The sequence below is a fragment of the Cervus canadensis genome, chromosome 33 (genome assembly GCF_019320065.1).
Source record: "Cervus canadensis isolate Bull #8, Minnesota chromosome 33, ASM1932006v1, whole genome shotgun sequence".
Classification (NCBI taxonomy): domain Eukaryota; kingdom Metazoa; phylum Chordata; class Mammalia; order Artiodactyla; family Cervidae; genus Cervus; species Cervus canadensis.
This window is the reverse complement of record NC_057418.1, coordinates 30,192,121-30,204,893: the sequence shown is the minus strand read 5'-3', so window position 1 is coordinate 30,204,893 and position 12,773 is coordinate 30,192,121. Positions and strand designations below refer to the sequence as shown.

Below are 12,773 nucleotides of genomic sequence, written 5' to 3'. Positions count from 1 at the left end.
CATCACCCGGCCAGCACCATTTGAAAAACAACCAGGCCCTAGACCATGGCTTTACCAGATGCATCCCTGGAGACATACCTGAAATCTTCCGCTTCGTTAGGGCAGCCCTGTAGACTGGCTGACTCTGCCCCCGGGAGTTCATGGACTGCAGAGAGACCACGTACACCGACTCGGAGGCTGCAGACCAACAAGCAAGGGATGAGGTTCTGCCACTGGTTCGCTTGTCGGTGTCCCCTCCCCTTACCTCCTTCCCTTCTCATCTTATTGACATTCTAACTTATTCAGGGCAACTACAGATGAGACCGAGCACCGTAGGAACTAAACTCAAAAAGAACACGATTTTTGCCAGGAAACGTGGAAGTGGTTTTTACCACTTCCTGAAACTTTTGCAACTCCTGAAAAAGTGGGTTTCTATTGCATCAAAGAAAGATGAACAATGTTTAAAAGAAGAAAAGGATAATACATTTTCCCGTGTAATTCCCTAAATATCTTTTTACCTCCAAACAGAGAGGAGGGGATGTCTCTGTTTTTATTTGTCATCAAATAGAGAGGAGAGAGATAGAGAGTAGCAAGTACACCGCGTGGGACGTCTCAGCCCAAGTGGGACGCTGTGCCCTTTGAACTGAAATCCTCAGAACAGTGTCTCTGAAGGTGAGCTAAGAGCAAACAGAGGAGTCTAAACTCATCCTTTATTTCTAGATTGTTCTCTCTCGTTCACCCCCACTCCCACCCCCTCAACTTGTGCATTAGGCCCACTAATATCCAATTTAATCTAAACTTGAAAACATTATTTGGAAATAAACTGCAAGAACTAAAGCCTACAGTTCTCAAGTACTATGGAATCACTGAGTCTGAGACCCAGGTAAAACTCTGGCTATCTTCCAGTTTGAACTTTCTTACTTTACAAATGAGGACATAAAACCACAAAAATGGATTGACTTGCCCGAAGTCACACCCCTAAGAAGGGCTCATGCTGCTGCTGCTGCTAAGTCGCTTCAGTCGTGTCTGACTCTGTGCGACCCCATAGACGGCAGCCCACCAGGCTCCTCCGTCCATGGGATTCTCCAGGCAAGAACACTGGAGTGGGTAAGAAGGACTCGTAATCTTCCCTAAATCCAAAGTTGCTAATACCCAACTCCAGGTTCTATCATCCTTGTTTCCTATAGCAGCCTTGATCAGTTCAAGAATAAAAATGAGGCCACTTGACATACTCCACCTGGAGAAGGAAATGGCAACCCACTGCAGTACTCTTGCCTGGAAAATTCCATGGACGGAGGAGCTGGTGGGCTACAGTCCATGGGGTCGCAAAGAGTCGGACATAACTGAGCGCCTTCACTTTCACTTCAATTCTGGCATATTACTAATGTGGATAATTATACCATCAGGTAATACGTCCGCACGTTAATAAGACGGCATGCGTGTGTGCTCCGTCACCCAGTCGTGTCTGACTCTTTGTGACCCCATGGACTGCAGCCCACCAGGCTCCTCTGTCCACGGGATTCTCCAGGCAAGAACACTGGAGTGGGTTGCCGTTCCCTTCTCCAGGGGATCTTCCCAACCCAGGGAACAAACTGGTGTCTCCTTCATTGCAGGCTGATTCTTTACCATCTGAGCCACCTGGGAAGCCCAGAAAGGTTTCCCTAAGATCCTAAAGAAAATGCATAACACTGGTGGCCTGCCTGCCGGAATGGCAAACGTCCGTGTGGCAATGGCAGAATAAACCTCTTGTTTTTACAAACAGTAAACATAAAAGGAGACCCATGTTCAAAAAAAGACTCACACAGAGAGCCCTGTTTATGTAAACTTCTGTAGACTAATCGCATTTCAGCGAAGGAGTAACAGGTGACAAGCTGCGCGGTCTCTATGTATCTATACGTACATCAATTCAGTTCAGTTCAGCCGCTCAGTCGTGTCCGACTCTTTGCGACCCCATGGACTGCAGCACACCTGGCCTCCCTGTCCATCACCAACTCCCAGACTTTACTCAAACTCATGTCCATTGAGTCGTGCATACATAGGGCAGATGAGACTCACACTGCAACCAGAGTACATTATGAGGCTGAGGCTCTCACATCTTATTCTCTCAGAAAATTCTGAAATGTTATGTTTTACAAAAAGGAAGGATCAAGTTTGTAACACTTGGATTCCCAGAACGTTAAATGTCTCAACATTGGAGTCCCTTCAGATCTGTTAATCTCTTGGCACTACTGACAAGCACACCAAACGTCAAAAAAGAAAAATTTTACTGCTCAATTTCACAATCCAGGAATGTGTATAAAGAACTAAATGTGGAAAGTGGTGGCTCATCGTTTATCAGGAACCACCAAGAAAAGACCAGTTTCCCACGACGGACTCTTCTGCATGTCTGCAATATAATTGTTAAAGTTCTTGATTTGCTGAATGCCCAGATTCTTGATTTGCTGTGCTCTCCAGGTCAGTGTGGCCTGAGATGATCTCCAGGAAACAGGCGGCACTGCAGTAAACTCTAACACTGGCTCGTGTGTGCTGGGTCTAGTCTCTGTGTGGGTTAAGCATTTTATCTCAGTTCCTCACTTAGTCCCGACAAAGCCCCAGGAGGAAGCTACTCTCATCGTCTCCTTTTCATGGATGAGGAGCCAGCTCAGTGGGGTGAGATGACCCCAAGGACATGGCCCAAATGCTAGGCTGGTCTCAGACAAGCCCTGGGCTCTTACTAACATAGTTGAGAAGGGGCAGAGAGCCCAGAGCCCACGGGACACTGACCCTGGGCTGAGAAAGCACCTGACAGCTGGTCATGCCGCAGTTCACCCTTTTTAATAGAAATATCATAAAGACCCAGTGGTATACAAGCACACTTCTTCCCATGCTCCTTTATCATTGAATAGAGTAGCAACAAAATTTCCAAAATGAGCGCAGCATCACCATCCAAGGGACCCCTGGGACCCCAGGTCCCACCGACTCCCCTCACTTCCTGACCTCAGTGTGACGTGGCAGAAACTGACTCCTGAAGGTCAGTGGAGACATCCTGAAGGACTCCAAAGGCTCGTTCCTCTTTACTGTCCGGCTCCCACCTCCTCTGGGCTGCCTACCTCCTCCCGCTCCGTATTCCCACCACCCCCGGGGGGCTCCTCTGACGACAAGATTCAACATCGGTGGCGCCTCCCGGAGGCCAGAGAGCCGCCTGCCCCCGACACTTCTCTGTCCCCTGCAGCCGCTTTCACAACAGTGATCTCTACGCACTCTGGGTACCATCTGCCCCGTAGAGGACTGCGGGGAGGCCATGCCAGGATGCTGCCTGACTTAGAAGATGCCCAAGAAGATGTGTTTGATGAATGACTCCAAGGGCAGGGTTTCTGCTGACGGGACCACAGGCCCATTTTTCTCCAAGTTTCCTTAAGGTTTGGCCATTCCCTGCAGTACCACGCTTTCCGTGGTATCTCCGTTACCAGTGGAATTAAAATCCTGCACAGGATAAAATAAGGAGACCGGCGTCCTCGAACACAGCAGGCCACTCCAACGTCCCCGGGAATTCACATTGCCCCATCCTCCCGGACAGGGTGAGCTAGTGTCCAGTGAGACCTCCTCCTATGTGGTCATGTAGATCTTCACGATGGCAAATCCAACACTTTTTATTTGGTGAACATTCCAAAACTAGCGGGTGGAGTCCTGAGCTGTCTGTTCAGGCTGGGATTGGGGCCTACCCCTCACCTCAGTGCCAACATTTGCTCAAGTTCAGGAAGCAAAAAAAAAAAAAAACATCCTTCTGCTATGCTCAGGCGAGCCAGGGCTTCACTACTAAGGATACAAAAAGTGAACAGAACCAGTCAGATGAAAAACTCGTGGACACCAGAGGACACTTGAATGTGTGGTGTCTAGGAAAGAACTCCGGGCAGTGAAAACTCTCCACTGGCACAGTGCTCCCCTGCAGTGTCAGAAACGCAAAGATGGGGACTCGGCTCTTATGCTGATGTTCTGGGAAGAATTTGGCCTGACTCCCCGAAACCGCCACGTAACCAGCACAGCACAACCACTCAGGGCTGGGGGTAGGCCCCGGAATGGATGGATGAATGAATGAGGTGTCAAGCCTCTAGCTCTGGGTCTTGCTGCTAATACTGAAGCCAGCCTTCACAAAACATGGACCACTCAGATTTCTCCAGTCTCTCCCGCAATCCCTAGTGGTTTCATGTGGCTTTGGAGCAGACAGATGCTGGAAAAAGCCTGGCATCTAGTTTGAGGCTTCGATGCCATGCCCGGCTCATGGCTGCCTGTGCCATCACGTGGAGACCCAGTAAAGCCCGTAGGATGCCAGGCCGATCCTGCCCTAGGAATGCCCAACTGACTTTTCCAATAGCAGGTGTCTGAGCGGAGCAGTAAGGTAACTTCCGAGGATCTTTCGGGGAGGAAATCCAGCCCGGCCTCCCGCTCAGCGCCTCCAGCAGCTCAAACCTGCCTTGGTCAGTCTCCGGCCCCTCATTGCGTGTGCTGGGAGCTGGGCCACAACTGCGTCATGATGAGACCCCAGTACTCCCCTGGAGTCTCAGCAGGACCCAGTAAAATCACATCCTCTTCCTCGCCTGAGCACTGATTCAGTTAGGAAGGGAACAAGACTAAGCAGGGGGGGGCCACAGTACCTCTTGCTGGGACACTCCAAGCTGGAGAGCTTGGGGCAGGTGCACTTTCTGATACCAAACCCCAGAGGCAGACGGACCTCATGTCTCCAGCAACCCTGGGCCCCCCATGACTCGGGCACAGAGAAGAGGAACAGACTGTGTGCTCTGCAACTCGGCTTCCCCTACAGGACGCGGAAGGAAGGACCCAGCCACGCTTACCCAGTGCCTCCTGCCAAATTCGTCATGTAGATAGGGGGGCGTAAAGGAAGGCAGGAAAGCACCAGTGTTCTAGGAGTGCTGCAGGGTGTCCACCCCCAAGGGATGCCAGGACCAAGGGATCATCGCTGCCCCACCTCGGAGCATGGCCCGTGTCCACTCTCCAGGCCTGTTGATGAGCAAGGCAAGCAGGCCTCGAACCAAGCAACCAAGCTCATAACCTCTCCCGGCAAATGTTCCTTCAGCCTCCACGGCCGATGCTTCGATGCCTCCTTCACCCAGTGAGAGTTTGCAAAGAGGAAGAGGAGCAGGTGTGGTCCACAGACTCCATCAGCTGCCACCACACTTCATCTCGATGGGACCCAAGGTCCAGTGCCCCAGGATCTACAATGAAGCTTAAAAAGCTAAACGATGGGACTTCCCTGGCGACTGGGTGGTAAAGAATCTGCCTGCCAATGCAGGAGACATGGGTTTGATCCCTGATCTCTAGGAAGATCCCACAGGCCTCAGAGCAACTAAGCCCGTAGGCCACAACTATTAAGTCTGAGCTCTAGAGTCCACACGCCACAACTACTGAAGCCCACACACCCTAGAGCCCATGCTCCGCAACAAGAGAAGACGCTGCAAGGAGAAGCCCGTGCACCGCAACGAGAGAGGAGCCCCCGCTCGCCACAACTAGAGAAAAGCCCACACAGCGATGATGACCCAGCACAGTAAAAAATAAATGAAATTATATTTTAAAAAAGCTAAACGATGAAATCAGAGCCAAGATGGGAAAAGCATTAGGCTCACCACCACCAACCGCCCCCGACCCCCCGCACATCCAGAAAACTGACCCACATTATGGCATCAGCACAACCCCAGTTGGGAAGCCGCTGATGGGCACTTGTTGGGCGGCCTTGTCCCACCACTAATGGAAGGTAAAAAGGATGGAGGCATGGAGGGAGGACAGAACAAACAGTGAATTTCTGAAAAACTGTAACACCTGGAAAATGAACATCCTAGCCGAAAGACCACGTTCTGTTCAACGGAGCTTCAAAATCTAAAAATGATCGCCAAGATCATTAAGACATCGAACGACAATGAACATGAAACTCACCTAGCTTTTTGATTTCATGCGTTCGCTCATCTCTCGTCAGTGGCACGTAATTCATCTTCCGGCCACTTTCTCCGTAGCCCAGAAGGAAGCCCCGGGATCGGCGTGGACTCTTGGCTCCAGACAGGCGCGGTGCCTTCCACGCCACGGACAGCCGGTCGTCAGATGAGCGGACTCGGACCCGCAAGGGCTTGTTGGGCACGTCCTTTTCTTAAAGAGGACACGACACAAGACCATTAAACAGCAAACCCCGGAGCTCCCAACAGAGGAGGGAAAAGCGTGCCCAAAGGTGGAGCCACAACAATTAGCAGCTGGGCTTAAAACACCCACTTTGGGTAACCAGTTCTAGTAAGAACATTCTTCCCCCAAGGGTATCGACACTCAGTGTCCACCCCTCACAGGAGGCTGAGAGGTCTCAAGGATTTAAAGTGAAAACATACCATGTGTGAGACTGCCAGCCAGCAATCCTGGATGCTTTACAATGTTCCTTTTCATTTATTTCCTCTCGCCCCCTTAAAGCCAAAAACTCTCTATCCCCTGGTGAAAGCAAAGGGTCAGCGTAAAATATAGCAAACACACTTTCATGCTATTTTTAACTGTCCCCCTGGAAGCTTTTCCACTATAAGTTTGAAAAAAGGACTGGGCTTTCCTTGTCTTTATGGTGACTCGCTAAGAGCTCGATCCTGCGTTCTGGTTTTGATCTTAATTTCTCCAGCGTGTCCAAGTCGTGGCCCTTCAGGCAAACCCTGCTGCTACGCCCCACATCTACTGTTGCCTTCCTGATAAGTCAGTCCATTTCCAGGACTCTTACTAAGCTGATAAGTCTCAGGAGTCACTCTCATTGTTAACAATCTCAAAGCAAGGCCAATACTTAGTGTTCGAAGTTTTGCTTTTACGTGGATTAAGAGCTGACGATATGTTTGGGAACAAGGGCTACAGACTACGTGATGACTACACTGCCTGTTTCTGACAGCGGGCCACTTTCTAGCCCTTTCAGGGGACCCAGTGACCCAGTGAGTGTCTCTCTGGCTATGTCAGCCAGGTATGTTTCCCAGGCATCCTTCCTCCACTATGTACATCACCCCCATCACCAATTCTAATTTTATCAGACTGGAAAATTCCCACCTAAGTGAATATTTTAACACTAACTAAAACAAAACAAAATGTCATGAGTTAGTGTCAGTTTCAACAGCACAATACTAGCCATTGGAGATGACTATGCCAAGACCTGACTGTGTCTTCGAACCAAAAGGAATATCCTTTTGTATATTAGCTGGAGCTACCTAATCAGTCACTGGGCACCCTCATTCCTAAAGGCTGCTAAGAGAACATCATATTACGGTTCAACAAATATTTTCCCCAATACACAAAATAGTGATTATTGAGATTTTTTTGTTTTTAATCCAATAGCACAGTCAACTAACTATATAAAATTTTGTCTTGCACCCTGGTGACGCAAGTGTAACCACTTTCGCAGGGGTTCTACTAAACTGAACTCAGTGTTATTCCAAGTTCAGAGGTGGGGCTCTCTACTTCAAGAATCTAGCCTCTATAAAAATTAGGGACCACCAAGCAATATGGAAATGACAAATATGCTCATCTCTATAATTGAAAAGAAAAAAATTGTCTAAATGTTTAGTACGAATAGTCCAATTCATTAACAGCACAGTACTGATTCATTGAATGAGTTCTTACATTAATCCTATGAGTTGATTTTTCTTATGAGTCCCAGTGGGGACCTCTTCCTTCATACTCCTAAGAACAGGACGCTCAATGTTTCTAGAAAGATCCAGACTGCCGAGTCTCGTTAAGCACCTGCATTATCTGTGGGTGACTGTGGATTTTCTTCATAAGCCTGTGTCACTGCTGAACAGACCTTGTCCTCGTGGGACTAGGGTAGGAATCATTTTTCAAAAGCCGGTAGTGAAAATATCTGGCAAAAACGACTTACGAGACGGAAAATCTGGACAAGGGGTGGCATGCTTAGTCTTGATGAAACTTTGGTTTGGTTTTTGAAGTCAGCACGTTTTTGGATGACATGCATCAGAACAAAATACACAACCAAGTTTAACTTTTCAGGAATAGTGTTTGCGTCATTTTCAGCTTTATGCAAAGTTATGAAAGAAACTTGACATGAGCCATAGGCAGGGGAACAGAAGTCGAGAGAGGAAATTTTAAAGGAAGCACAAAACTTGGCTTCTTTCTCTTTACATCTTCTGAGTCACGTTTTACTCTGTGTGCCTCCAATATGAACTATCACCACCTACAACACACTGTTTTAGCAGAAGCCCCTCTGAGGAGTGAGCCCACAGCCTCTCCCAGGTGAAGCCCCTGAGGCTGGTGTTTGGTTCCAGAGTGTCCAGCTTTGGGCAGGCAACAGGGCTTTTTTTTTTTAGAAGTCTATAATGTGAAAATGATGTCTGCCTAGAGAACTGACTTATGAAGAGGGTGGCAGGGAGGAAGGAGAAGGTAAGACGTATAGAGAGAGTAGCATGGATGCATATACACTACCATATGTAAAATAGACAGCCAATGGGAATTTGCTATGACTCAGCAAACTCAAACTGGGGCTCTGAGACAACCTAGGGGGTGGGAATGGGCGGCAGGTGGGAGGGAGGTTCTAGAGGGAGGGACATATATAAACCTAGGGCTAATTCATGTTGATGTATGGCACAAATCAAACCAATACTGTAAAGCAATTATCCTTCAATTGAAAATAAATTATTTAAAAATTATGTCTGCCAATCAGTTCAGTTCAGTCGCTCAGTCGTGTCCGACTCTTTGCGACCCCATGAATCGCAGCACGCCAGGCCTCCCTGTCCATCACAAACTCCCGGAGTTTACTCAAACTCATGCCCATCGAGTCGGTGATGCCATCCAGCCGTCTCATCCTCTGTCGTCCCCTTCTCCTCCTGCCCCCAATCCCTCCCAGCATCAGGGTCTTTTCCAACGAGTCAACTCTTCGCATGAGGTGGCCAAAGTATTGGAGTTTCAGCTTCAGCATCAGTCCTTCCAATGAACACCCAGGACTGATTTCCTTTAGGATGGACTGGTTGGATCTCCTTGCAGTCCAAGGGACTCTCAAGAGTCTTCTCCAACGCCACAGTTCAAAAGCATCAATTTTTCGGCACTCAGCTTTCTTCACAGTCCAACTCTCACATCCATACATGACCACTGGAAAAACCATAGCCTTGACCAGACGGACCTTTGTTGGCAAAGTAATGTCTCTGCTTTTTAATATGCTATCTAGGTTGGTCTGCCGGTAATACACGGTATTCATTTTACTCTTAAGAAAAGCTCATACCTCCTCAAGGGACCCTCAGTGATGCGGACGTGAGAAATGACGCCTGCTCAAGCTGCCACAGGCCGTCTGCACTGCTCTTCTTCCCAGCGGGACTGGCAGGCTCCCCTCAACCCCCACGGTGGCCACAGTCTACCTCCCCGGGGCAGCAGGAAATGCGGTGGGTGTCCATGGTGCAGTCGCCGATGTGCCCATCGGTGATGGGCTGCCCTCAGCTCTCTTGTCCTAAAGCCCCGGGTGACACAGCCACTCTCCCTGCCACTGCAGAGGCCCGCCCATCAGCCTGGGACTTCTGGGATGATTTCCAGCAACACGGGTAAGTTGACCGAAAACACATGCATGGGTCTAACAAGATTCAGCTAAGAAGTAAATCACTGGGCAGAGGTGGTGTTCCGAGCTCTGTGGCCCGGCCCCCGCCCTGAGGCCCGCCCAGCCATCTACTTTACAGCGGAACTAGCATTGGTGGAGAGCAGGCCTCGCCCCGGGGCCTTGGGGCTTTCCTGGTGGCTCAGACGGTGAAGTATCCACCGACAGTGAAGGAGACCCAGGTTCAATCCCTGGGTCGGGAAGATCCACTGGAAAAGGGAATGGCTACCCACTCCAGGATTCTTACCTGGGGAATTCCATGGACAAAGGAGCCTGGCGGGCTACAGTCCATGGGGTCACAAAGAGTGACTAACACGTCTTCTTCATTTGGGGAATGCGGGGGGCCTATGCTCTAGAACAAATAACTCCTGACACTCAAGAGCAAAATTTTGAACAAGCAGAAAGAAGGAAGAAGACCACTGGGATGTCCTGAAGTGCCGGGGTCCCTGAGGAAGAGGAAGGGGGAGGTTCCAAGAACAAGGGGCTCCGTCCCAGTCGGCACAGGGTTTGGCCTGAGATCCTGACCCAGGCCAGGCCCACTAAATCTCAGCCACACTGCCCAGTGGCAGGGACAGCCGTGGCCCCCTCGGACCGCATGGGCTCCCCCCACAGGCTCCGGGCTGCCGTCCAACCCTCCACACCAGAGTTCCAGAACAAAGCCAGGCCTGCTGGCAAGCTTTGGCAACAGGGCTGAGACCAGCCCTTTGGACCAACCACACTGCCTCTTCTACACAGAACCTCACACTTGGTTACACACTCTCTCGTGGTTCATTTTAACTGTCCTTCCAACATCTCCCAGGCGAGGAGGCCAGAAGTCATAATCCCCACAAGAAAACTGAGGATCAAGAGGTGAAGCACCTGACCCAAGGCCACATGGCTAACCAGCAAGCAGCGAGCTGAATGCAGCCGCCCTGATGCCAGTCTCCCCGCTCGTCCACCGAGACCCCGTCCACTCAAGCCATCTCACCAGCCACCCAATCTCTTCTGCTAATAAACGTGAAACATGGGTTCTAAGCTGGACAGGCCCCCTTCCAAGTGTGAGCATAATGCCTTGCACAGTAGGCCTCACATTCGCAGGTATGTTTTGTTTGTTTAACTCCGTGGATAGCAAGGAGATCAAACCAGTCCATCCTAAAGGAAATCAACCCTAAATATTCATTGGAGGGACTGATGCTGAGGCTGAAACTCTAATACTTTGGCCACCTGATGCGAAGAACTGAGTCATTGGAGAAGACCCCGATGCTGGGAAAGACTGAAGGCGGGAGGAGAAGGGGACGACAGAGGATGAGATGGCTGGATGGCATCACAGACTCAACGGACATGATTTTGAGCAAGCTCTGGGAGATGAAGGGTAGGGGAGCCTAGCGTGCTGCAGTCCATGGGGTCATAAAGAGTTGGACCCAACTTAGCAGCTGAACAACAACAATTTTGTGTTGGGGTATAGGCGATGAACAATGTTGGGATAGCTCCAGGTGAACAGAAAGGGACCCGGCCAGCACGTATACGTTTTCTTCAGTGGATCAGACAGCATAGCTAACGAACCAGAGAAGCTACTCAGCAGGTTGCCCTTAGCAACCAGAGAAGGCCACCGACTCTAGAAACCAGAGTGAAGTGACAATGTCCTTCTGCTGTACACAGCCCTAAAGCCAACCCCAATTTTTTCAAGTACTTTGAAAAGTTCCTTTCTTTAATGTTCTGAATGAAATACCCTGTCAATTAGCTTTTATAGATCTTTTCTAGATCATCTGGGAGCCTTCTTTTAATCTATGTGCACATGAAGAAAATTTGTTCACATGGTTCAAGTTCACCTGCAATGAGATTTTCTAAGTGTTTTCTCTAAGCTGTGTGTGACAGCCTCACAGAAGCCTTCTGAAAATTTTCTAACAAATCCCTGTAAACCTTTTCTCCTGAAAACAGGAAGTCACCATTGTCAAGAGGAATGATGTTCACATCCACCAGTGCTAAGTATATTTTGAACCTGGCAGGACACAGTCCCTCCGTTGCTCTGAAGACCATTCAACCAGGTTGATGTTGCTCAGAATGAACTGATCTCAGAAGACCTACAGCGATTAATCACACACCGTCTACTAAGCAGGTCAGTGAGGTGAAATGATTCCCAGGTAAACTACAACAAACATCTGAAAGCCAGGCAGGATTAGAACATCACCCCTGAGGTGTGTCACCAGCTATGCAAATTGGCAAGTATTGTGAAATTGTAGAGAGTCCAAAAAATCTGTTCTTTCCACACACAAAAAAAATCCAAAATTCAATGTGATGCTTTCTTTGCCCATTTACAATTCAGCGCCAGGTAAACGTGTAGCTTCTGAGTTGGGCTTCCACGGGCTCGAAAGCCAGGGTCTGAATCTGAGTCTACGTCTCACTGCCTTTCGAACTTCAGCTTCCTCCTCGGCCAGGTAGTGTCTAGCTTACTGGGTTTTGTAATTGACACTGTCCTGGCATCTATCAAGGACACATTAAGTGCTCGTTGTGTTTGTGATTGGTCATGATAAAAACCCTCTTTTATCAGATTCATGGTGGGCGGGTGGCTCCTTTCAGAAGGTGAGCTGTGGTTGCATCACAGAGTTTTCTGTGGGCACTAAGGAAAAAAAAAATGTGTGTCAAAGAACCTGGTAAAAAATCCACCTGCAATGTGGGAGACCTGGGTTCGGTCCCTGGGTTGGGAAGATCCCCTGGAGAAGAGAAAGGCTACCCACTCCAGTATTCTGGCCTGGAGAATCCCGTGGACAATATAGTCCACGGGGTTGCAAAGAGGTGAACACAACTGAGTGACTTTCACTTTCAAAGAACCAGACAGGTGGAAAAGAAGTGGGCATATTGCCAGAGACTGTGCCCTGAAAGCCTGCTCACATACGAGGCTGTCGACACCCAGGTGGGTTTTTTTGCACCATAAGCAGAAAGCAGTATTCCTCGTCTTCATCAGCATCTCACAACCACACACCACTCTGAGCCGGCCCCTCCTCTTCATTGGCATGAAAGTCCGTGGCCCCAGCTGTCTGGTGACCGCTTTCCCTGGCCCGGTTTCAACTAGCAGGACATTCTTGTTTCCAGGAGGACGTGAGGGATCCCTCAGTCTAGAGCTTTGGAGAGCAAGTGGTTTGTCCCACTGACCCACCTGACACCCACTGCGCTGGCCTCCAAGCTTCACGCAGACAGCCCTCATCCTCAGCCCGGGGGCAGTAAGAAT

At 49.4% G+C, this 12,773-nt stretch overlaps 1 protein-coding gene across 1 annotated transcript in view; it reads right to left on the bottom strand.

Moving 5' to 3' along the window:
- FNDC1 (fibronectin type III domain containing 1) overlaps nt 1-12,773 on the bottom strand; it is a 113,294-nt gene that overhangs the window by 56,089 nt on the left and 44,432 nt on the right. The window contains exons 5-6 of the mRNA XM_043457427.1: nt 5,905-6,111; nt 79-177 (exon numbers count right to left, since the gene is read on the bottom strand). Coding sequence (XP_043313362.1) covers nt 79-177; nt 5,905-6,111 — 306 coding nt within the window. The remainder of the gene's footprint in view (nt 1-78; nt 178-5,904; nt 6,112-12,773) is intronic.